The 26,739-nt window shown below is 37.4% G+C and overlaps 1 protein-coding gene across 11 annotated transcripts in view; it reads left to right on the forward strand.

Annotated features, from left to right (window-relative positions):
* Positions 1–26,739, forward strand: part of MYBPC1 (myosin binding protein C1) — an 84,281-nt gene that overhangs the window by 34,598 nt on the left and 22,944 nt on the right. For 9 of the 11 annotated variants that reach the window (XM_038558819.1, XM_038558825.1, XM_038558817.1 and 6 more), the window contains 12 exons: positions 842–898; positions 6,951–7,117; positions 9,653–9,785; positions 11,351–11,475; positions 12,339–12,444; positions 13,588–13,754; positions 15,187–15,349; positions 16,317–16,423; positions 16,757–16,890; positions 23,335–23,494; positions 24,795–24,899; positions 25,684–25,872. In XM_038558819.1, the coding sequence (XP_038414747.1) occupies positions 842–898; positions 6,951–7,117; positions 9,653–9,785; positions 11,351–11,475; positions 12,339–12,444; positions 13,588–13,754; positions 15,187–15,349; positions 16,317–16,423; positions 16,757–16,890; positions 23,335–23,494; positions 24,795–24,899; positions 25,684–25,872 (1,613 nt within the window). The remainder of the gene's footprint in view (positions 1–841; positions 899–6,950; positions 7,118–9,652; positions 9,786–11,350; positions 11,476–12,338; positions 12,445–13,587; positions 13,755–15,186; positions 15,350–16,316; positions 16,424–16,756; positions 16,891–23,334; positions 23,495–24,794; positions 24,900–25,683; positions 25,873–26,739) is intronic. The other 2 variants (XM_038558822.1, XM_038558827.1) reach the window with 1 other exon arrangement.

The raw sequence follows: 26,739 nt of genomic DNA on the forward strand, positions 1-26,739 counted from the left end.
AAAGAGCAGGAAATAAAATCTTCATTAAAAAATTAAACATGTAAGTATGTAGTGCCATTTAAATGTCAGCTCCATAGCTTCTATTTAGAGTTTCTATGAAATTATGAAGGTGGCTGCATGCCTAATGTAAGATGCATTTCTCAGTAGGAAAGCACTCCTAGTATAGAGCTCGTCAATAATTCAAAGACAAATTTTTTAAAAATACTTTTTAAAGGGCATAAATGTTAACAAGAAAATGAAAGGTTTAGAATGATATCCCTTTAAAACGGAAAGGAATGCATCTTTTAAAAAAAGTTCTGCACTAGCTTCATTTGTACGTTATGTTGGTACCGCATTATCTGACTGAACTACCAACGGACACAAAGAAGTTACCTTTGAATATAAGCTTCGCACTTATATATTTGACACTGGTATACTTCGTTCTCCAAGCCAATCTCTGACATGAATAACAGAGATCAGCAAAAGTCCTTTGCTTTTTACGCAGGTATGTTTCTAGCACCCCCAACTTGGAAAAACAAAGTACTTTGTGTTGCTTGGCTTAAGCGCATTTGTGTTACTCTGTTTTAACACAAATCCAAGCAGTTTCATATATGCAATCTACAAAAATGTGTCTCCTGAAATCGCAGAGTAACACAAGCTCCTCACGTTTACTTTTCCACAAGTACATGCTCCAGAGGTTAAAATGTCACTTGTGTGAAAAGAGATAGTTTGTGTGGATTTAGTCTGATGACTTGTGTGCCAGTACGAAATTGCATATACGTTATACGTAGTGTTTGGGGGAAACTGATGTGTATATGTCTCAGCATTAAACCCAGATTTGCTTTTCTTTTGTTAATGACAGTGGAGAAGGTCAAGACGATGCAGGGGAACTTGACTTTAGTGGTCTCCTGAAACGTAGGTGAGAACCGAGCGATGGAGTGAGGCGCTGTGGCCTGGAAATCTTTTAGACACTCACTCAGAGAACTCAAGTTTAAAGTGGATGTTTTTCGGAGAATTTCTCATTCCTTAAAATGTGTTTGCTTATAGAATATATAACACAGAGTTGACTAAGAAAGAGACAGAGAAACTACTGCCTACTAATCTGCTAAAGATTTTAGCTGATGTTTTTTACCCTTCTTTTCAAATCTTTCATGAGTCTTCACGTACTTTCTCAGTTGGGGATGAGAAGATCTGAAAACTGAAGCAGACAACCCAAATACCTAGAAACCTCTGATTTCTCTGATGATTTCTATCATTTCAATCATGATTCCTTGGCATGATCAAATAAAGACTTTATTCTCCTGCCTTTGATATTTTACCAAAAAATCAGTTTCACAAATTTGGTAAAAGTCTCTGTAGGTATATATGTGTGTGTGTGTGTGTGTACACACACACATATATAGTACTTTCTATGTACATGTACTTTCTATGTACTATATATATATGTATATATATATACTATATATATAGTAAAGGCAGATCTACTTTAAAATAGTATTTATGTTTACCATACTTCACCAAATCTAAGACATTTTAATATATACCTGTATTTCATAAATCACTAAGCAATGAAAAATTGCTCCAGAGAGTTTATTATGACACACTATTTATTATAAGAACATGCCTATTTAAGATGTTTAAAATGTCAAAAAATATGCATTTTAGAAGAAATAAAATATAGTTACAAAATGGCAATATTTAGCACTCTCATTCACACTCCCTTAACACTGTTCTCTTACAATAAAACTTGTAGATTTCATTAGGAATATTCAGTACATAACCATTTTATAGGATTTCTGACCATATATGCAAGCATATGTAATCATATATGTGTTATATATAAAGCTATGCATATATTTACTATAGTGCAACAAAAAGAACTTGATTTTTGCAGGGATTTTATTTAAGTACCAAATTTGTGAATAAATAATAAAACTATGATTCTAAATTAATAATATATAATATTGATATCAGCTTTCATTTAGCTTTTCAGGTTTGCTTTTTATTACTTTTAGTGCCTTCTATGGTTATAAGGAAACATATAAATATATTTCACAACAGATTACAAGTAGTAATAAACTGGACTTGTGCTTGTTCTCAGTTTAAGTTGAATGGCTTTATCTAGGTCCCTATGAATGAAAAATTCCTCCAGCTCTAAACATGTAGATTGAGAACAGAAATATTAACCAGTGCAGTTTATTAATTACCAATGACTATCAGCCGATCAAGAGACCTTGACAGTACCAAATACCTCTTTTTCTCTTTGGATACTTCAAATAAGCATTAGTCTCAATAATATTTACTAATTACCCAAATTTATTTAAAGCAATAGTACCTGAAGTGACACTCAGTGAACCTTAACCTTCCTCATTCTACAGGTGAGAAACCAAAGAACAGAGATGTCAGGTGACTTACCCCGAGTCACACAGTGAATGAAAGACAGAGCAGGAACCTAAACCCAAGTTTCCCTCTGAGTCAGCCCATAAGAAATACCACCTAAGAAATACTACTCTAAATCTGTTATGGAAGTTGGTGCTTCAGTTCATAACACAAATCGACACTTTGGGAAGAGAAGAGAATATGTCTTTTTTTTCCCTCTCTCTCCTGCAGTCATTTACTCAACCAGGAAAACACTAAATGCTTTCTTCACAGTGACTTCCAGTGCCTAGCACACAGAAAGGACAATGTAGTGGTAAAAACATGGATGTGGGTCTCAATTCTCCCAGTTGTTCACTGCATGACTTCAGTCCAATTACATGTCCTCTCTGAGATTTGTTTTCCACGCTCATAAACGTGGAGAACAAAAACTAGTTAAATCAGTTATGTAAGAGGCTGGCTCATGGCAAGTGTCAAGTATTCACTCCCACCAAAAATGTGACATTTTCCCTTGAAGAGCCTATATTCATAAAAAAGATATAATATACAGGCACGCATACACATATATGAATCAATCACAATGTGATACAACAGATTATTAAAGTCCATGCTCTGATCAAGAAGAAAAAAGAACAGACTACCAGTAGTTCGTAGAGTAAAAGAAAGCTAATGAATGATTGAAATGAACAAAGAACAAAATTATTAGGAAAAACTGGGCAAAAAACTGGGCAGTCAACATGTCTCCAGTTCTCATTTTCTTTACATCCCCTAATTATGATGTTGACTCATAATTAAATTGTTGTTAGCATAAGAATATATTCATTTAATATACTCTACTAATCTACCAGTGTAACTTTAGAAATCACTGTGTTTCCCTACTAATTTGTGAATTGCATGTGTTTTCATTGTGATAATGACACCGTTTCTACTCTTCCAAGAGTGTGTGGCAAAATCCCCATCAGCATAAACGTCTTTGCAACCAACATCTTTCTACAACAAAAGATCTCTCTGCCCTGAACAAAGCCAGAGTATTTCAAATAGACATTAGCTAAATCAGATTAAATCTATTAGGTAGTCTCTTGTTATGGGATTTGACCTATATATATGTATGTGTATATGTATATATATACTTGAAAGTTTTATTCTATATAAAATTTCTATAATTGCTCTGTTCTTTACTAGGACCATCAAGTTATAGAAATTTTGATGTAGATGCAAGTACTGTGAATCTGATATAGGTCTATCCCAATGCTTGAAAAAGAATCAGTGATGCCTATAGAATTTGAATTTTTCTCCCTGCTGAAATTTAACATAACCATGCAGATAGGGTCATGTGCAGCCCTCGTGGTAAGTAAAGATTATGTGCTGGATGAGTTTCGATAATGCTACAGGTGGGAGCCCTGACCTCACATTGTAGTAAAAAAATAATGAATACTTCCTGCAACTTGGAATTGAATTAAGTAATGGAGAGAAAAAGAAGGAGTAGGTAAGAGGTCCCTGGAGTGTATATAGTTTGATAAGTTTGATAAGATTAAGAACATGGTAGAGTGAGGTGTATTTTGGTTTTATAATGAAAAAAAAATGGTGAGGATGATCAGTTTGATGAATCTGCCAACAAAACTGACATGAAATCACACTGAAAATGATATTTATATTGGCATCCCTTATATAAATATTCACCTCGTGGATCTAGATATGACTTAGTGTTTGACTTATGCTTCCTGCTATCTATTTTAATCTAGTTTGGTATCTTGGAATCCTTTTACCAGTGTCAGGAGGATGGTGGAAATGTGTATGTAATTCTTCTTGGTTGAAGTATGAATTTAACACAATGTAATTTGGTATATTTTTATAGTTTGGGGACTATGTTTAGGCTGGAATATGACACAAATATAGCCTTAATAAAGCGGTTGAAGAAACATCTACAGAGACTTTATATAGGCACATATAGACACATTTTAATTGCAATTATCCAAGACTGCCTACAAAATATTTAAAGAATGTATCTGAAATTTAGACTGCTTTCAGGTGGTAGACCTACTAGGCATTGCAAATTATTACCAATATTACAACTTCAGGACAATTTTCTTAAGCTTTCAATTTGCCTGTATTAATAGAGGCTGTAGTTATTATTTCAGTGATATGAAAATAATACTTGTTTCTCACGTTTTAAATTTTTAATTAATTAATTTTAAGGAGGCTCCACACCCAACGTGGGGCTTAAATTCATGACCTGGCGATTAAAAGTCCCATGCTCTACTGACTGAGCCACCCAGGTGCCCTATGTCTTGAGTTAAGAGTTACATTTTCCTCATGGTGTTCCCTAGTCCTTCCCATAAAGGTCACTGACGGACCCATGACCTCTCACTTCCTTTCATTTTTCCAGGAGATTTGCCTCAGCATCCTCCTTCACTGGGTGCACAGACTTACATGACAATGTAAATTAGATATTGAGAAGTCATCCTTGCCTAACGCCACCCTAAATTCTATGTTAATATTTATATTCTCCTCCCCTTCACTAGGATTACAATCTGCTATTTCCATTTTAAAAAATGCAGAAACAGGTGTAATTAATGTGACAATGCAAACATATGTAACCATCATTTGATGGCATGATAGCATGAATCTGTTTTCACATTGATGTTGACCAGTTTTCTGGAAAATCATATCACATTATTCACCGGAAGTAGTCACTAAAACATTTCCAAATTAACCTGATGAAAATAGTCAATTATATCTTTTTTAAAAAAGATTTTATTTATTTATTCATGAAAGACACAGAGAGAGACAGAGACACAGGCAGAGGGAGAAGCAGGTTCCCTGCGGGGAGCCCCATGTGGGACTCGATCCCAGGACCCCAGGGTCATGCCCTGAGCCAGAGGCAGATGCTCAACCGCTGAGTCCCCCAGGTGTTGTCCCCAGTCACCTATATCTTTAAAAAAAAATCAAGAGCTATTTAGCCAGCAAAGGAAATTTTTTTTGTTCAATTTAAATTACATTTTGCATTAACCCTAGGCTCTTTCCCTAAAGAGTGTTTATTCTTGAGTTTTTCTTTCATTTATTGGTTTTAAAATAAGAACAGACAAGTGTACTTTAAATTTTATATTTTTCTAGCCATATATATTCTTTATATTTTCTGTATGTTCTTTAGTCAGTGATCAAAATTTAGGGTCATAATTTTGATAATTACACTAAGAAGTTACTCCCCCCTTGTTCATTGGAATTTAGCCATTTGCTTTAGAGTTTAACATTCATATTTTCATAATTCATATACAACCTGCCTTAAAAAATTCAAGACAGTGCTTTATTTAAGACGAAATATGAGAGGATTTTTTGCTTCAAACTTCTCCTGCCAACTTAGAAAAAAAAGTCTTTTAAAAAGTGAACGTATCCACAAAAATCGTATTTAAAAAAAAAAAAACCTGGCAGTTTCAATTTCTTGGTAGAAAAAAACAGCAAAAAATCATTAGTGTGCACATTTACTAATACAGTAGGGAAAATGCTATTTACGAAATCCTAAGGTTTAAAAGACCTATTTGTACTGTCTTCCTAGATAGCTAGGATGTGTACATTCACGAAGGTAGAAAGAGATCATTTTCCTTTCATAGATCAGTATTTAAATCTTCTCATTCTCAATCCACTTTTCAAAATGATTTCCGTACCCATGTCCCGGATAACAAGGGATCTTAAGTTTCTCACAAATTCACCTTCTCTTTAAACTTCCAAGTGAAAAGAAGTAAAGACATAATCAGAATGTCTTCTGCTATCTTCCTAATATTCTGTTTTTAACTAGCAAAGCGACAATGCTAATGTAGGCACGTGGCAGGCGCGTACCCCTGATCTCTAGGGGCCTGGCAGGCGCGTACCCCTGATCTCTAGGGGCCTGGCAGGCGCGTACCCCTGATCTCTCAGGGCCTGGCAGGCGCGTACCCCTGATCTCTAAGGGCCTGGCAGGCGCGTACCCCTGATCTCTAGGGGCCTGGCAGGCGCGTACCCCTGATCTCTAGGGGCCTGGCAGGCGCGTACCCCTGATCTCTAGGGGCCTGGCAGGCACGTACCCCTGATCTCTAGGGGCCTGGCAGGCGCGTACCCCTGATCTCTCAGGGCCTGGCAGGCGCGTACCCCTGATCTCTCAGGGCCTGGCAGGCGCGTACCCCTGATCTCTCAGGGCCTGGCAGGCACGTACCCCTGATCTCTCAGGGCCTGGCAGGCGCGTACCCCTGATCTCTAGGGGCCTGGCAGGCGCGTACCCCTGATCTCTCAGGGCCTGGCAGGCGCGTACGCCTGATCTCTAGGGGCCTGGCAGGCGCGTACCCCTGATCTCTCAGGGCCTGGCAGGCGCGTACCCCTGATCTCTAGGGGCCTGGCAGGCGCGTACCCCTGATCTCTCAGGGCCTGGCAGGCGCGTACCCCTGATCTCTAGGGGCCTGGCAGGCGCGTACCCCTGATCTCTCAGGGCCTGGCCGTGTCCCGGGCTGCGGGCTGCCCCCAGCCAGGCTTCACGCGCAGCGCTTCCACCGCTGAGCCAGGAAGTGGGTCCCGCTGGCGGCCCGCGAGGCCGGGGCAGCTCCTGACTCGGGCCCGTCCCCGGGTAGGGAGGTGAAGCAGCAGGAGGAGGAGCCCGAGGTGGACGTGTGGGAGCTGCTGAAAAACGCGAACCCCAACGAGTACGAGAAGATCGCCTTCCAGTATGGCATCACCGACCTGCGCGGCATGCTCAAGCGGCTCAAGCGCATGCGCAGGGTGGAGAAGAAGAGTGCAGGTGAGCGCCCCCGGGCGGGGCTGCGGGGCAGCGTCCTCCCAGCTGGCGGGGACGGGGGACGCGGGGACGCGGGGACGCGGGGACCCGGGGGGCGGCGGGGACAGGCGTTCCCCTTCCTTTCGTGCTCCCGGGCCTCAGGCGACGCGGGTCACGGCTCCGGGCATCTGTAGCCGTGAGGGTAGACGGGAGCCGGCGAACGGTCAAACCTCACGGGTAAACGTCCTGGAACATCCCGTATCTTCGCTGCCACTGGGAGTTTCACGGGGCCCCTTTCTCCAGCCTCCACATCGCCCTCCCTCTCAAATTCTTGATTCTTTCGTGCGCAGAGTAGATGTTCCTTGCTTTGACCCTCATAGTCTTTTTTTTTTTTTTTTTTTTTTTTTTTAAATTTTTATTTATTTATGATAGTCACAGAGAGAGAGAGAGAGAGGCAGAGACACAGGCAGAGGGAGAAGCAGGCTCCATGCACCGGGAGCCTGATGTGGGATTCGATCCTGGGTCTCCAGGATCGCGCCCTGGGCCAAAGGCAGGCGCCAAACCGCTGCGCCACCCAGGGATCCCTGACCCTCATAGTCTTGAACCAATTTCATGAGGGGCGGGGAATCCACCTCTCACCCTGATGCGGTTACCAGAAGGTTCTGGAAAATAGCTGTGCAGCTCTCTAGGGATCTGAAGTGACTGCATTTTGTTGTGGTTTTAAATATCTTTAAAAAAAAAATACTTTGAGATGTTGCAATTTAAATTAAAATTTAATTTTTTTTTTAAATACGTTTTAAATTGATTACGTGCTCTTCCAAATTTCCTGTACCTGGTTGGTTGGGTCAGTTACCTGTTTTGTGATGCATGAAGGGAACATATCAATCCTATTACTGTTCATTATTTCTTAACGTCCCAATAGAATTTATGTTTTCACTTATTTGAGTACCCAACCTGGGTGCCCAAATAGAATTTAAAGTCTCTCACCACCTCCTTTTTTAAAAAAAAATCTACCCATTATTTTTCAACCCCCTGTAAACTGGTGGAGCAATTAGGCCCAGAGAAATATAGAAGTGTCTTGTTTTTGGTTTGTTTACAGAACTCAGCCATTCCCACTATTTTGAAACTTCAAAACTTTTAGAAGTGTTGTCCTTGAGAGTCACAAACATGTGAATGCCAAGCAGACATCTCTTTTCTCCACACTGGCTGATCTAATTCTTACCACTTAGCTCTGAATTGAGGTCTTGAGGTATAGGATAGATAACTTTCTTTAAAGCTAGTGTTTACTGTGTTAAAATACAAGGAAGTGAGCTTATTTAAGCAATAGTATAACAAAGTTGGGATGATGTAAATGCAAGCATAAAAATTCCATGAGGCATTACACACTTGTATTTTCCAAACTCTCTAAATGAGTATTATCATTAAAATCAAGGAAAAATAATTAAATTAAGAAAAGAAGTTAACATCTGCTTAGGACCTTTCAAAGATCATATATTTTTTAACTACTGTGTCCTCTGTTATTTAAAATGTTTTGAAATCCTGAGTTCCTAACTATTTAGGTAAGGAGTGTTTTATTTATCTTTATTTTTTTTTAAGATTGTATTATTTGAGAGAGAAAGTGAGAAAACGAGTGGGGGGGAAGGGCAGGGGGAGAAAGAGAGGGAGAAACAGACTGCCCACTGAATAAAGAGACTGATACAGGGCTCTATCCCAGGACCTTGGGATCATGACCTGAGCCAAAGGCAGACACTTAACCAACTGAGCCACCGAGGTGCCCCTGTAGGAGTGTTTTAAATGTGTCATTATTTGGGCAAGTTTCCACAATACAAAAATTTTGATAAGCCTACTATTTCAATTAGTCAAAGGCATTCTATTTAATTTGATGAGTCATTGAATTTATCTCATAAACTCTGTGATTAAAAAAAAAAAACTTCCTGTGACATACCTAAGTACAAAGATAGTGCCCTTGATTCTGATAGTAGTCATGCTAGGAGAATAGGCATGTTCTTCAAGTTCAGTTTCATTTAGGTGCTTTATAATTCCCTGAAGAATTAGGACAATCATTTTTAAAGTCTCGTCAATAATTCTTTTTTTCCAATTTTTATTTTTTCCTTTTCCCCCCATTTTTAAAAATTTAAATTCAATGAGCCAACATATAGTAAGTGTACCATTAGTTTCAAAGGTAGAGTTCAGTGATTCGTCAGTTGCATAGAACACCCAGTGCTCATCCCATCACGTGCCCTCCTTTATGCCCATCACCCACTTACCCCATCCTCCCAGTACCTCCCTCTAGCAACCCTCAGTTTCTTTGCTCTTCAATAATTCTTATGTTTGTTTCAAAAACATGTGGATTCTCTTCAGTTTTTTAAACCATCTTATCATATATAAATCAACACTGAATTCTAAAACATAGAGGATACTTTGGAAGATTCCTAATTTTTTTCTACTTCGAGTCTCGAATTTTCATTTAGTTTTAGGTTCTTATACATACATCAACTATTTAAATTCATAGCATGTGTGTGCACATATTGACATAGTTTTCCTTTTTCTCTCTATCAGCTTTTGCAAAAATTCTTGATCCTGCATATCAAGTGGATAAAGGAGGCAGAGTAAGGTTTGCTGTGGAACTGGCAGACCCAAAGTTGGAGGTGAAATGGTATAAAAATGGTCAAGAAATTCGACCCAGTACGAAGTAAGTGGGCTTTGCAAATACTCAGGGATAGCTGAATAAATCAAACAGTAATTTGACTTAATTTTCTGTAAATAAAAACACATTTTAGTTATGCCTTTTTAATGCAAAATCAGATGGAGGGAGAATAAAAACTTTTCATAGATTTTGGAACCATTGACATTATAGTGCTATATAATGGTTTTGGAACCATTAACATATAGTGCTATATAAAACCTTGTTTTATGTTTCAATTCTATACAAACTATTTTTGAGTGATTCTAGTTCTAGCTTTGTGTCAATATATGTTATATGTGATTATTTCAGAGCATTGCCAAACTTCTCCCAATTTTTAAAATAAAACTTTGAAAATTTTGAAATACATACTTGATAAACCAACTGGAAATAACACCTTATAATTAGAGAACTTTTGTTTTTACAAAAGAGTATCTAAAGCCTGTGTTTTATATTTTGGCCCTCTCAAAGGAAGGAATCAGACTAATCCCTGATGTCTGATGGTATCGCTAGTTTATTATGAAACTGCTTCACAGAGAGCCTTCTCAGCCTGAGAGATTTTCAACTCCAGTGTATTTTTTTAAGTTAACAGGAGCCACATGCACATTTATAAAAAGACTTTAATCCTGAAAATCTGTCGCTTCTGGAGTACAATTAGGTGGTTTCCAGTTTCTTAATGGGGCCATGCCTGCAGAGTGACTTTATGATGATAATGTTTAGTCTGATAAAAATCTCTTGAAAGTGGCTTGAATTTACCAAAAACATAATTTTAATCAGTTATCTTTATTTAGAAAATGTTGTGTAATGCTTTATTCTTGAAGTCTTCAATTTGGGAATTTTCCAAATGAGAACTTTTTCATCAGTCTGTTATAATGCCTTAATATACTCATTCATAATCCAGATCACAGACAATTAAATTTTGTGATATTCCTGGCTTTTAGTTTTTTGTTTCCAAACACTCAAGTTCTTTTTTAGTAGGTGGTTACTGTGATGTGACAACACTAGTTCTTAAGCTCAATTAAAAGGCCATCATATTCTATAAAATTACTGCCTATGTTAGTGATTAAGTTCATATTACTGCTTAGACTGTATAATCACTTATTCACCTAACAAAATCTATGTGACATTGCACTAGGCAATGAGTGGGATCAATGAATCAATGAATAAGATTGAGTCCCTCTCTACCTATAAACTAGATGAACTGGTCATTTAAAAAACTGTACAGAGTTCCAAATCTCTCTGACAACCTCAGCCAAGCCTATTTTCCAACAATAGGTTAAAAAAATTAAATAGGAAATATATTATTACTGACTTGTAGTGGAAATTAAAACCTTTTATAAAAATACAGAAATTAAATATTATGTATAAAGAGGCATATGTATTACATTATGTGTTATAAAAATAACAAGTGTTTCATGTTTTGTGTTCACTATGTAAGATGTGCTACATAAATGGCAGATCAAAATTATATCCCTGACTTTTAAACATTACTGAATTATAAGCCAGATTTGCTGGTAATAAAGGAAAGAATAAATCAAGGTCACAGACTGTTCTCTCCCTCCTATTTAAAACAGATACATCTTTGAACATAAAGGATGTGAAAGAATCATGTTTATCAATAACTGTGGGCTGACGGATGATTCAGAGTATTATGTGACAGCTGGTGATGAGAAATGTTCCACCGAGCTCTTTGTGAGAGGTAAAGTGAGATTTCTTACTGTCGTCTTCAATAGCCTTGGGCGCTCCTTCTCCCAGGGATAGTGATCAAAATGAGCATGACAAGGTGAGCTCTTGAGCTCTAGAGCAGAGGTAATAGTATCTCTAGAAGTGGGTCAGCCCAGGTGTTAGGTTGGCTCTGAGTGGAAGCTCCTTTACACTGGCGGTTATTGTATAGCCTACTTAATCTTCAAGTTTGCTGAAGACTAGAAAGGCTGAGGGGAGAAAAAAACAAACAAACTGGTGAGTCAAAATGCCCCATGTTTTTGACTCAAGCAAGCGATATACAATTATTCTTAGTTATAGCTTCTGGAACCCAACAAGCTCTACTGGATAATCCTCATTTTGCACATTCAGCTGATCACAAAGAGATTTCTCTAGAAACCAGCTTCACTAGTAAAAGGGTATCAGTGGCTGACACTGAGGATGCTGAAGATGATCATTTACTAAAACATTGTGTCCCTGAGGCCCTCTGAATACAGACCTATCATCCACCTAGAACCAGAATCAAAGAATCATAGTTACCAATTCTCCTTCATCAGACATGTCTACCACTTGATTTCATATTTGCCAGAAGAAGGATATTTGATACGTGTTTTGTCTGCTCTCCAGAACAATAATTGATTTGATTTGAAGAGTTCTGAGAAAATTGGGAAAGCCCCACCCAGGTTTGCCAGCTATTTTGAAAAAAAAAAAAGTAAAAAAAACCCAACCTCACCATCATCTAACATAGCCCTATGGTAGATGACACTTTCTTACTGTTGGTCTTTCATCTGTGAACAAATCTGTGGTCATGAGCAGGTTTTGGACATTTAATGATTCTGATTCTCCCTTTTTTCACACTAGAGCCTCCAATTTTGGTAACCAAACAGCTGGAAGATACGAATGCTTACTGTGGAGAAAGAGTGGAATTAGAATGTGAGGTGTCTGAAGACGACGCCAATGTGAAATGGTAAATAACTTTCCAGACGTCTATCTATTTGTAATAGATTAAAAAAATGTGCCTTCATGGATTGGAGAACAGGAAATGGCTTTTATACATGTGAAAAGAATCATAACCATTCACATTAGTAGAAATGGTAACTAAAACTATGAAGATACTGGGGGCTTTTTCACCTATGAAACTGGAAAGCAATTCAGAAATCTAGGTTGATAAATGTGGGGAAGTAGGCACTTACTAAGAAATGGGTGGCTTACAGTTGCCTGGGTCTGTTTGATTCCAAATTCTGGGGATGCTTTTTTTTTTTTTTTAATTTATTTATCTATGAGACACACACACACACACACACACAGAGGCAGAAACACAGGCAGAGGGAGAAGCAGACTCCATGCAGGGAGCCCAACATGGGACTCCATCCTGGGTCTCCAGGATTATGCCCTGGGCCAAAGGTGGTGCTAAGCCGGTGAGCCACCCAGGCTGCCCTGGATGCTCTTAACGTGTATACTTCGCTTACTCTCACTATGCCACACTGGCAACTTACATGGAAAAGTATACTTACATGTATATTTTTCATTTAATCCCCACTTACCTTATTGACACAGTACCACAGGAAAATATTTTAGACTAAGAATCACCAAATACTTTTAAAAATAAAAGTATTATTTTTGCGTGTGTGTGGATAGGGAGTGTTTTCTCAAGTTCTGTGTGAGTAACCTCAAAATTAAAGGTACGAGATTCAGAATCCTAAAATGAAATGCTTTGTGGAGAAGTATAGTAAATTACACAGCATGTACCTGTGGTAATTGGTACAGAGTAGATTGTTCATTCTTATCTAGAATCATAGCTAACTTTAAGACATATTAAATGATGCTGTTCTTATTAGTGTGGGTCAAGAGGTAATATCCACTCTTAGCATCTTCATCTGATTGATCTTGAATGGGAAGAAGAGACTGATGTCCTTCTAATGGAATTTTTCAGACAATACTTGTTATATTACTAATCCATTTGATGTAACGATCCATACATTGTTTAATTTAACAAATAGTTCTTAGATTCCAGGATACAGAAAAAAAGAAAAACCAATAATGTGCATCTCCTAAAGAGTCTTTTACAAAACTCTTTTTATAATCCATTTTATAATCTGTTTTAACTCAGGTTTAAGAATGGTGAGGAGATTATCCCTGGTCCAAGATCAAGATACCGAATTAAAGTTGAGGGCAAAAAACATATTTTGATCATAGAAGGAGCAACGAAGGCTGACAGCGCAGAATATTCTGTAATGACAACAGGAGGACAGTCGTCTGCTAAGCTTAGTGTTGACTGTAAGTAAGATTTCCTTGAGTATCCTCCAAGTTGGCTAAGTAATGGTGTTGCCTTTTTTAAATTCAAATTTAGGAAAGTTTCAGTCTATTTGATTTCTACTGTAGCAATCTTAAAAATGTAAAATTGGATTCCATTCTAATGAATGTCTATGTCATAGCAGTCAGGATCTCTGAGATAGAACTGACTACTCAATTTAATAGTATAACAGTATCAGGGAGTATAAAAATCACCTGCCAGAGAAGTTATCCAAATACTAAAGAAATACTTTAATCCAAAGACCACATATATAGACAGTGAATACTTAGATAGGATATAAAATCCTGATGTTTGCATAACCCATGAATGAATTTGCTATCTACTCGTTAAATAAACATTCAACATTCTGCAACTACACTTGGAGTAGAAAGGAAGTTGCTCAAACCAAGGAGGCTGAAATGAGAATGTTGTAAGAACTCATTTGCTGCTAGAATCCAGAGGCATGAGAGAATTCATGTACTTCCCCAAAAGCCCCAAATAGTAGTCAGTCCTCAGCAGCAGGGTCGGGATCTTCTAGTTAGCCATGAAAATTAAAATTGCAAATCTCACAGGAAGTTTGGCAATACACGCAGAGAAGAAGCCCTGCTTCCTTACTTCTTTCTTAGTCCAATTGTGATCCATAGGATCACTGAATTATTCAGAGGTTATCTCAGTTACACTCCTTATGCTTCACAGAATTGTGTCCATTTTAGTTTAATACCAAGAAGATTTTTCAATCATAGACAGATCCTTACCTGCTATTTGTAGCCATTTAAAGTAATTACCGTCAGTTCTACCATAATGCAATATACGCATTTTTAAAATCACTATGCTGTACAAACTCATGCAATAAAAACCACAAGACAAATTGGGGAAAGGGAGATGATGGGCACGACACTCAAAAATTTTGTCAGCACGCATTAAAAAAAAGAACCTAATAAAACTAGTATCACAGTTTTACACATCAAATACTTAATAAATATGGCACTTTATGTTAAACGAGACCTGGAATTTGCCTGTGGAAATGGTGTGGGAAGTGTTGCATCTAGTGAGCCACTGTGAAATGGTAGAAAGAGGTTATTTGGAATTGGATGGACAGTGGTAATCGCCAGTGTGCATGAATGTGTCTCATATTGCGTGGGTGAATTCAGGTAACTGGTAGATATTTGTCACGTGCGTGTGTATGTGTGTGCGAATGCATTTTGTGCAGTCCTACCTGGCTCAGTCAGCTGGGTGCCATTTTCTCTTTTTCATGAATGAAATCATGCATAATCAAGCACAAACTTTGTGTTATGTTCCAATTGTCCCCTAACAAATCAATTGCACTGGAACAAATTCTCATTTTTAAAACCAGATACCATCTTGGCCTGTCTGGAGTTTGGGTTTGGCACTTATAATTATCTATTATTTCTGTAGTGAAACCTCTGAAGATTTTGACACCTCTGACTGATCAAACTGTACACCTTGGAAAAGAAATCTGCTTGAAGTGTGAAATCTCTGAAAACATATCAGGAAAATGGACTAAAAATGGCCTACCTATTCAGGAAAGTGACCGTCTAAAGGTTGTTCACAAAGGAAGGTAAGCAAGTTAGGTGATCCATAAGGGAGGGCTGATCCCCATATCTATTTTCTTTACCTTTTAAATTAACATATTTGGTGAGGAGGCCTGGAGAGTAGTCATAAAGAGAGGATCTATGTCTGGTTCTTTGCTTCCAAACAGCAAGAACATGATTTCTCTGTTCTACATCCTGTCCTACCAGTGATTCCTTTTTTGTACCTCATGGCATGGTGCTTTGTCTATTCAAATGCCATCAACTCATTTTTTTCCATCAAACATGAGGTTAAAGGAATGATACTGAATCTTAGTTAAGGAATGAATCAAAATGGATTAACTGTCCCTAACTAGTAAGTGTCGTGTGAGCTTTCACAATTTTTGGGGTGGACATAATATCCTAGAATCTAGCAAAAATCCAAGGCAAGCTTTCTTACCCTTGGATCTATGAATTCTAGGATATCATAAATGAACTTCAGAGGGCCCCATAAATTCTCTAAAGCTGTAAGCAAGGTCTGTGTATTCAAAAATACACACTTTTCTCCAGAGAGCAAATCGATGGTGTCCATCAGATATTCACTGACCCCCAAAAAGTTAAGAACTCCTGCTTTTAGATTTAGCATATAAAGCCAAAATCAAGATTATTATTGGTAATTTCTTAAATCTTAAAGTGTGGCTCTAGTGAGATGTTATATTTTAGTCTTTTTTAAAAGCTATGTGATGAGAAAGGAATAATAAACTCTTGCATGCATAATAAGCAGGCTGTATTTGTGCAGATAATTTCATATACTCCAAGATGAATATTTAATAGTGTACCAATAAAAAGGAAAATTAAGCTTTCATATTCATATTCTCTCTTTCTGTTTCTTGGTCTGTCTTTCTCTCCGGCCTGCACTAAATAAGTTAATCAGATAAAGGGCAGGGTCTCTTCAGTTGTGCCATAAACAATCTAAATCTTTGTAAATTCTTAGAAATGTTTTTCGTATTTCCTTAGAATCCACAAGTTAGTGATAGCCAATGCTCTCCTTGAAGATGAAGGTGATTATGTATTTGCACCAGATGCCTACTCTATTACTTTGCCTGCCAAAGTTCATGTTATTGGTGAGTAGATAAATCATTGCAGAATTTTGTGTTCTTGGTTTTTGGTGTTTTTTCGCTTACCTTGGAAATATAACACATTGAAAAGTATGATATATAAAGAAAAAATACATTAATTGGTATAAGTCACTAATCATAACAGTTGATTCTTATACGAAGTCTTATAGTGAAGTCGTTTTGCAAGATTGCCAGGCACTAACTACTTTGACTCTTCATGTTCTTTTTGGCCAGATAAAATATTGGTTACGACCAATATTTAGCACTAGCAAAGTACTAGCCCAGATATTCATAATGGAAATGATAGTCTGATGACAAAGGCTATATTTAATATTTTAGATCCTCCTAAGATCATCCTGGATGGTCTCGATGCTGACAATACAGTGACAGTAATTGCAGGAAGCAAGCTTCGTCTTGAGATTCCTATCAGTGGAGAGCCACCTCCCAAAGCCATTTGGAGCCGTGCTGATAAGGTTTGTTTTACTCACACACACACACACACACACACACACACACACACTGCCCATCCCACTTCCTGCCTTCCATTAGTCAGATGAAAGAAGAAAGCAAATATATGTATAGGGGTTCAGTATAGATATAATCCCTTTTGATTAAGAAAGATCACTGATTTTCAGGCAAATATAATCATCATGCATTTACTTTTCATATTTCTAACTACTTACTATGTGACCAGGCAAGTCTTTGTGTGTTTGTGTGAGTGTGTGTGTGTGTGTTTTGTTGTTGTTTGTTTTTTCACCAGGCAAGTTTTTATGTGCAGTGAACAGGATCCCATATTTCATTCTAATGGGTGTCAGACAATGAAGCTGAAGAGAAATAGACAATGAATTATTAAATAAATAAATGAACAAAATCACTTTGGATAGTAATAAGTACTATGAAGATTTTTTTAAGAAAACAGAGTAATATGATTAGCAAGTGATTGTGAGGTAAATGACAATAGTCTCTATGAAGGACAAGAAAACCATATGTGAAGATCAAAGGAAGGAGATTTCCAGGTAAAGTCAATGCCAGTGCAAAGGACAAGAGAAGAGGAGAAAATGAACTTGATGTGTTGAAGAAATTGGAAAGAAGCCAGTATGGATGGGTCAGAGTGTATGAGAAGGAGAATAATAAGGTTGGAGTGGTAGACTAGTACGAGCTCAAGTGTCACTCTGTGGCACCCTATATAAAATATATTATGGGCATTAAAACTATTCTATATGATGTTATAATGATGGACACTGTCATTATATATTTGGAAAAACCCACAGAATATATAACACAAGAGTTAACTCTAATGTAAATATAGACTTTAAATGATAATGATGTATCAGTGTAGGTTCATCAGCTGTAACAAATATTCCACTCTGATGTGGGATGTCAGATGTGGAGGAGGTTGTGTATGTGTTGGGAGGGGTATATATGAGAACTCTCTGTACTTTCCATTAAATTTTGCAGTGAGTCTAAGTCTGCTTCAAAAAATTTATTGGGGCACCTGGGTAGCTCAGTCAGTTAAGCATCCAACTCTTGATTTCAGCTCAGATCTTGATCTCAGGGTTGTGAGATTGAGCCCCGTATTGGGCTCTACTCTGGACATGAAGCCTGCGTAAGATTCTCTCTCTCCAGGGACATCTGGGTGACTCAGTTGGTTAAGCATCTGCCTTCAGCTTAGGTCATGATCCCAGGGTTCTAGAATCAAGCCCCCACCTCAGACTCCCTTCTCCCTCTCCCTCTGCTGCTCCCTCCTTGTGCTCTCTTTCTATGAAAGAAAGAAAGAAAGAAAGAAGGAAAGAAAGAAAGAAAGAAAGAAAGAAAGAAAGAAAGAAAGAAAGAAAGAAAGAAAGAAAGAAAATCTTTAAAAAAAAAAAGATTCTCTCTTTCCCTTTCTCTCTGCCCCTCCACTCTCTCTCTCTTAAAAATAATTATTTTTATTATTCAAAAAATAAATTTCTGTTTTCTGGAAGAAAAAAGAAGAACATCATTGAGCTTTAGGACAACTTCAAGCAGTGAAATATATGTGTGATTGGAGTCCCTAAAAAGGACAAAGGAATGTATAAAGAATAAGGGTCAAGGTATGCCTGGGGGTCTCAGTGGTTGAGCATCTGCCTTTGGCTCAGGTCATGATCCCAGGGTCTTGGGATCAAGTCCTGAATCGGGCTCCCCACAGGGAGCCTACCTCTCCCTCTGCCTCTTTCTGTTTGTCTCTAATGAATAAATAAAATCTTTTTTTAAAAAAAGAAATAAGGGCCAAAATTTTTCCAAATTTTATAAAAACTAAAATTTCAGTTTCAAGAAGCTCAAGAAAACCTAAGCACAAGGAGCATTAATAAAACCACACCAAGACTCATAATAATCCAATTGCTCAAAACCTGTGGTTAAGATGAAAAAGTAAGTAGGCAGAGAAAAAAATCACATTATATATACAGAAACAAAGACAAGAGTGATAGCAGATCTCTCTCAAAGTAAGGCAAGTGAGAAAACAGTGGCATAACATCTTTAAGGAAAAAAACTGTCAACCTAGAATTTTATGAATTCTAAAAAAATTCTATACATTCTAAAAAACTATCACCTAGAATTCTGTGCTAAGGAAAAATAATTTTCAGAAATGAAGGCAAAATAAAATCATTTTCAGATATATAAAAGCTGAAAGAAATTGTCACTGGGACAATTTTAGCACTACAAGGAATGCTAAAAGAAGTCCTTAAGTCAGAAGGAAAATGATGCCAGATGGAAACATTTTCACAGAGGAATGAAGAGCATCGGAAATGATAACTACATGGATAAACATGAGGTTTTTATTATTACAAAAGTAATAACCATGCATTGTGGTGTTTGTAACATAAGTGAAAGTAAAATTTATGACAAAAGAAACAAAGTCAGGAGGGGAAAGATGGAAAGTAAGAATTAGGAGGGTTAAAAGAGAGGTATGTTATTGTAATATCACATGAAGGGAGGCTGAAAAGTTAAAAATGTAGATGATAAGCCCCAAAGGAAGCACTAAAATAATAAGTTATAGCTGATAAGCCAACAAAGGACATAATATGAAGTCGCAAGAAATACTTAATCTAAAAAAGGCAGAAAAAGAGGCACAAAGAACAGATGAGAGAAGTAGAAAACAAATAGCAAGGTACTAGAACTGCAAAGAAAATAGGTAAATTAGAGATTTCAATGCTCTTCTCTCAGTAGTTGATTGAACAAGTAGAGAGACCATCAGTAAGGATATTCAGGGTTTTCACAATATTGGCAACCATCGTGATCTAATTAGCTTTTATAGAACAGTCCAACACATGCAGAATGGGCATTATTTTAAAATTGCATGTGGAAAATTTCCAAGATAGGCCATAAGTAAGCCCCAATAAATGTAAAAGGATTTAATTCATGCAAAGTTCTCTGATCACAATGGAATTAAATAGAAATCAATAACAGAAAGGTATCTGGAAAATTTTCAAATATTAGGAAACTAACATTTTTTCTGAATAATTTATAGATCAAAAAAAGAAATCACAAGGGAAATTAGAAAATATTTATGAGCATACCACATATTAGAATTTGCAGAATGCTATTAAGTCAGTACTAAATAACCCCATATCTATTAAAGAAATGAAATTTGTAGTTACAAACCTTTCAGAAAGAAAATTCCAGGCTTTATTGGAGAATTCTGTCAAAGATTAAGAAAAAAATAATACCAATTCTACACGAACTCTTCCAGAAAATTTAAAAGAGAATAGGGGTATATCCCAACTCTTTTTTGAAGCCCAGTTATTCCCTTATAGCAAAACCAGAAAAAAAAAAAACATTAGAAGACTATAAACTAATATCACTCATGAACATCGATGAAAAATTATAAACAGAATTAAGCAAACTAAGTTCAATAATATATAAAAAGAATAATGCATTATGTCCAACTGGGTTTTATCCTGAGAATGCAAAGATTGGCTTCACATTTGAAAATTAATTAAGATAATTCACTATATTAACAAACAAGGAAAAAATAAGCATGATCATCTCAGTAGACACAGAAAAGCATTTAACAAAATCCCATATCCATTCCTAATAAAAATCTCTCAGCAAACTAGGAAGTAAAAGGAACTTCCTCAACATGATAAAAAAACATCTGAAAATCCTACAGTGATCATTCTACTTAATGTGAAAGATTGAAGGTTCCCCTCCCTCAGATCAGGAGCAAAAGAGATATCCATCTTCACTATTTCTTTTTTTTTTTTTTTTTTTTTTAGAATTTATTTATTTATTTATTTAAGAGAGAGCAAGCACAAGAGAGTGCAAACAGGGTAGAGGAAGAAGCAGGCTCCCCACTGAGCAGGGAGCCTGATGAGGAGCTCCATGTGGACCCAACCCGAAGGCAGCCACTTAACCAACTAAACCAGCCAGGAACCACCCCCCCACCCCCACCCCATCCTCACCACTTCCATTCAACCTTGTACTAGAGGTTCTGGTCAGGGCAATCAGGTAAGAAAAAGAAATAACAGACATCCATATTAGAAAGGAAAAAGTAGAACTGTACATATTATTACAGATGACATAATCATAGATATAGAAAATTCAGTGTAGCCTACAAAAAAATTCTATTATCACAAATGGTCATAGTAGCCTTACTTATAATATCCAGAAGCTGAAGATAATGCAAATGTCCATCAATAAATGAATGGATAAAAAATTATAGGATATCCACACAATGGGATATTACTAGCAATAGAGGATTTATACAACAACTTGGATGAATAATTATGCTGAATGAAAGAAGCCAAACAGCAACCACACAATATCAAACGCTTATAAAGATATGGAACAACTAAAGACTCACACATCACTGATGGGAATGCGAAATAGTACACCCACGTTGGAAGAGTTTGGTAGTATTTTATGCAGTTAAATATGAACTTACCCTACAACTCTTCAAAGAAATTCCTAGGCATTTACCTTAGAGAAGTGAAGACATATGTCTGCACAAAAACTTGTACATGAATGTTTATAACAGCTTTATTCATAATTAGCAAAACTTGGAAACAACCCAAAAAGTCCAATTTTACAAACATACAGTTTGTACATGCATGAACCAACTGCACATGGGATATACAATAGGATACTACCCAACAGTGAAAAGGAAGGTACACGTAATATATGCAGTAACATGGATGAATCTGAAAAGCATTATGCTAAGTGAAAGAGGACGGATTCAAAAGGCTACATATGGTTGGAGTCCTTTATATGTCATTCTAGAAAAAGGATAACTAGAGAGATGAATAACAGATTGGTGGCTGCCAAGAACCAGAGTGTGGGGTGAGGGAGTTGATGATGAAGGAACATTGGGTGACTGCTGGGGGTCACAGGAATGGTCTGTATATTGATTGCAGTAGTGGTTACACAATCACACAAGTTTGTCAAAATTCATAGAACTCTGTCTAAAAAGTGTGAATTTTACTCTATTATAAATGATACCACAATAGACAAGCAAAGAAATTAGGGAAAACTAAAGAAGATAACATAACACCACCCTAAATAAGTATTTTTCTTTTCACATTAAAAAGAAAGCAGAACATCTTTTATGATCTTAAGATTAGAACTTGGCTAATATGGGGGCACCTGGGTGGCTCAGTGGTTGAGTGTCTGCCTTTGGCTCAGGTCGTGATCCCGGGGTCCTGGGATTGAATCTTGCATCGGGCTCCCTGCAGGGAGCCTGCTTCTCCTTCTGCCTGTGTCTCTGCCTCTCTCTGTTTGTCTCAAATAAATAAATAAATAAATAAATAAATAAATAAATAAATAAATCTTTTTTAAAAAAAGAATTTGGCTAATATGAGGAAATTTTGTTCTATTGTAAAAAGGAGGAGTTATGAAAACTATAAACTATTGCAGCATTCTTAATGTTGTCACAATCTTTTGTTATTGAAGATGTAAGAGTTCCAATCCAGACCCAAAAGAGTAACGAGTTAATTTAATAGTTATTAGAATTCTAAATTACCATGGCCGCCTCTGTTTTTTTCTCTTTATAACTGGCTGTTCGTTGTCCATAAGAGATATGACCTAAGAAGCAGAAAAATGGAATGCTATTTTAAATTTCTGGTTTAAGAAGAAAGGGAAGAAGTGAGGTAGAAGACAAGGGAAAAGGAGGAGGAGGAGGAGGAGGCAAAGGAGAAAAAAAAGAAAGTATAATGGAAGGCCCAACCTCACCCTGTCTTTCCTTTGGGAATTAGACATTCATTTGTGTCCTGTGTCCCATCAGAAGGGAAAAATCCATACTTAACAACTTAAAATCCATTCTTAACAACTTGTATGGAAAATCAGCATTCTGGTCTTCTTCAGCCCTTTTCAGTATTTCTAAATTTTTAAGATGTATAAGGAAATAGGCAAATAAGGATTAGTCCCTGATATAAATTTTAGTGTTCTAATTTTACATACAAAGAGGCTCCTCTCCTAAAATAACACTTCTGCAGCCATATTTTTAGTCCTCCAGCTTTTTTTTCAGTGAGTTCATGGTTAGTGGGCTTTGGAGACAAATCCCAGTTCTTCTCATTTTTAGCCATACGGCCCTGGGCCACAGCTTTCTTCTGTGCAATATGGGATGTTAATACCTCTGTCCTTAGGGTTGGCGGAGGATCACACTAAGAATTTTTTTTTTTTAAGATTCCATTTATTTATTCATGAGAGACACAGAGAGAGAGAGGCAGAGACACAGGCAGAGGGAGAAGTAGGCTCCATGCAGGAGCCCAATGTAGGACTCAATCCTGGGACTCCAGGATCATACCCTAGGCCGAAGGCAGGCGCTAAACCACTGAGCCACCCAGGGATCCCCAAGAATATGTTTTTTAGGCATTCGCACCACATCCAGCTTAGGTTCTAAGGCATTCTGGGGTAGTCCTTGTCATACAGGTCGTGCCATATTTTGTTTCTCTCCTTCTTAGGCCATTATGGAGGGCAGCGGCCGGATAAGAGCAGAATCTTACCCTGACAGCAGCACCCTGGTCATTGATGTCGCTGAAAGAGATGACTCTGGTGTTTACCACATAAATCTGAAAAATGAAGCTGGGGAAGCACATGCAAGCATCAAGATTAAAGTTGTAGGTAAGTCCTCCGGGTCCACAGACTTCTAGAATCAACCTGACATGAATCCACATCCAGAGTAGACTTTGCCAGCTCTTGGTTCTCCCAGTTCTTTTGGATACACAACAAAGAAAAACACAGTATAGCTGTCTTTTAGAAATCACCATCTTTCTACCTTTGCCACTCCTTTTCTTTCCTTCTCTTTTCTTTCCTTTCCTCTTTAAAAATTTCTTTCCCACCCCTTCCCTTCCTTTCTCTTCTTTTTCTTTGCCTAGACGTCCAATTGCAGGAATGCATAATTAAAGTCAGCCATTTGCGGCTGCTGGTCATTAGCTCTCCACAGTCATATTTCCTTCCGGTGCCCGCTAAAGTCACTGAAACACAGTTGCTAAACAATTTCCAACATCACAATCATTGTGGAAGAGTAAGATCTGTCTCGGTCCTTAGATGACCTCCTAAGTGCATTTTTCATAAGCCTGAAACCAAGTGAAATGAGTCCCGCAGATTATTGGTGGGCCAAGCTCTCATGGTCTCTTCATCTCACTTTATTTTTCCCTCAAGATATATATTCCAAATGGAACAGAAACGAGGGTCACTTTATCAGGTGCTGAACTGTTTTAACAAGACATGGTAGCTTGCCATTTTCAACTTGGATTTCTACTAGTCAACATCTTGATTCTTCCAACTGATTTACAACAATTAGTCCTTGATTCAGTTCTGCTAGAAGTTCACTTTGTAGTTAAAAAACATAAAACAAAATCACTTCTGATATTTAGACAATAATTTCTTAGTTTTCTTAGTTACCATTTTCAAGGTAAAGGACAAGTGTCCTTCCATGGAGCTTGTTCTCTAATGTTGCAATGCTAGTTTAAAGGACTTAAATACATCATTATTTTTATCTTTATCAGATTCACCTTCACCTATCCCATATGGAGTGTGACTTTTTGCCTAAATTAGTTACTATGTGCATCTGAATAAACATGGAAAGGTATTTAGAAAAAACACTGCTTTGATGATTATCACCAAAAAATCTATTTTCCGGGATTCCTGGGTGGCGCAGCAGTTTGGTGCCTGCCTTTGGCCCAGGGCGCGATCCGGGAGACCCTGGATCAAATCCCACGTCGGGCTCCCGGTGCATGGAGCCTGCTTCTCCCTCTGCCTGTGTCTCTGCCTCTCTCTCTCTCTCTCTCTCTCTCTGTGACTATCATAAATAAATTTAAAAAAAAGAAAAGAAAATGTTTAAAAAAATTTTATTTTCCAATTAACACTTAGTGCTCTCACTTTTATTTTATTATTCTATTCCATTTTCTGTTTGCTACAGACATCCCTGATCCTCCAGTGGCACCAAAAGTGACAGATGTGGGAGATGATTGGTGTATCATGAACTGGGAGCCTCCTGCCTATGATGGAGGGTCCCCAATCTTAGGTAACTATATGTTGGTCAGTCTGTGGAATTGCCAGTGGAGTTGGAATCCTCTTTATGCTCATTAACATAGAGCACATTTTAAAATATTGCACTTAGCAGAAAACCCATCATACCATGACTTTAAATATCCACTCAAATTGAACTATATTTTGGAATTCTCTGTGAGTACTTGAGACTTAAATAACTCTGATGAATATCTTCTGGCTGCCTATTCTCTTTTTCTATTTGACATTTACATTTATTATCTAGTTTTGCAACATCTATAAGTCTAACTTTAAATTGTCCTAGTCAGTAAATGTCTCATTCCATAGAGCTATGTCTATGAAGAAATTTCTTTTAGAGATAAATATTTAGAAGAATTTCCTTTCCCTATGTAACAAGAATTTTTTTCTACTTGAAGCTCATAAAACTGGTCATTTCCCTCTTCTTACCTACATTGTTGGGACTTGGAGTCAAATCTTTTAATCAACCCTAGAAATGGTATAAGTTTCTACAGTCTACATATCTGATTTGTTTTTCTCTCTTTCTCTTCCTATACAATTTTCTTATATTGTTTTTAGTATTTTAATATTATTTTCTCTATATCCTATAATATTAATGTTTGTATTCCCTGTAATCTCTCTCAAACAACTGATGGAATAAGGTGGCTTAAAAATATATGCATACCTGAATATTTCACTTAGAGTGCTAAGAATATGGGAAATTTTAAGAATTTCAACACCCAACAAAGTTTAATTTTGGAGACCATGGAAAAACCTCAGTTTCCATTTTGTGTCACTTGCAGGATACTTCATTGAGAGGAAGAAGAAACAAAGCTCCAGGTGGATGAGGCTAAATTTTGATCTCTGCAAAGAAACAACTTTTGAGCCCAAGAAGATGATTGAAGGTGTGGCCTATGAGGTCCGCATCTTTGCAGTCAATGCCATCGGCATCTCCAAACCCAGTATGCCCTCCAAGCCTTTCGTTCCTTTGGGTGAGTCAATAGAGATGTATGTCTGTCATGGAAATCATTGCTCTGACTTGTGACTGCTTCCTTATGGCCTCTAACTGGAACAGACCTGGAAGCTTCTTAGAGTAGTGGGTGAGCTGGAGGCTGGAGGCAATTAGGGGCAATTTTCTGTCTAAGAAATGAAAAACAGTTTGGTAGGGTTGAATGTCTTTATAACATAAACTGGGGGATTTGTTACCAGAATTCCAGTGAGAGCTCTTATAAGAGCTACTTATCTTGTTGCTACTTCGCACTGAAAACAGGTAGCTGAGTCTGCTGACACGTGACCACTCCCCGTTTGTCCTTCTGAAGGTATAAACCAGCACCTTGGTGTAAACACTATGACTAAAAAAGAGACCACTTTGAAAGCACACTTGGAAACGAGTCTCTTTGCTTTACAATCACACCTTAAATGTTATCTGTTAGTCCAACAAAGACAGTTGGGTAAAGACAAAGAAACCAAGATAAGATGTCTTCACTCTTTTATGGTAGTGAAGTACTTTTTTTCAGTAGAAAAAAGATTTGGTTCAAGAGTTTGCACTTTAAATTTAGAGGGTTAGGGGATTTTCTCTGGACCATTAGATCTCAAGCTTTAACTTTTTTCAATTTCCTTGTGCCCTCCCAACCTCCCACACTAACCTCCCAAACCGGAGGGAAAGTGTTTCTAAAATTCTCTATGCCTAGCAGATCCTTGCCTTCCACACAGCATCTGCTTAAGAAATCTTCACTGAATTTTATTAAAACATGAGCTTTATGTGTATATTTTTATTTGTATTCTAGTTAATTTTATCACAGCTGGTGCTGTAACACTATAGTTAATAATTTCTTCTTTTCTGCCCCCCTCCCCCCCCC

The sequence above is a fragment of the Canis lupus genome, chromosome 15 (assembly GCF_011100685.1).
Source record: "Canis lupus familiaris isolate Mischka breed German Shepherd chromosome 15, alternate assembly UU_Cfam_GSD_1.0, whole genome shotgun sequence".
NCBI classification, from domain to species: Eukaryota; Metazoa; Chordata; class Mammalia; order Carnivora; family Canidae; genus Canis; species Canis lupus.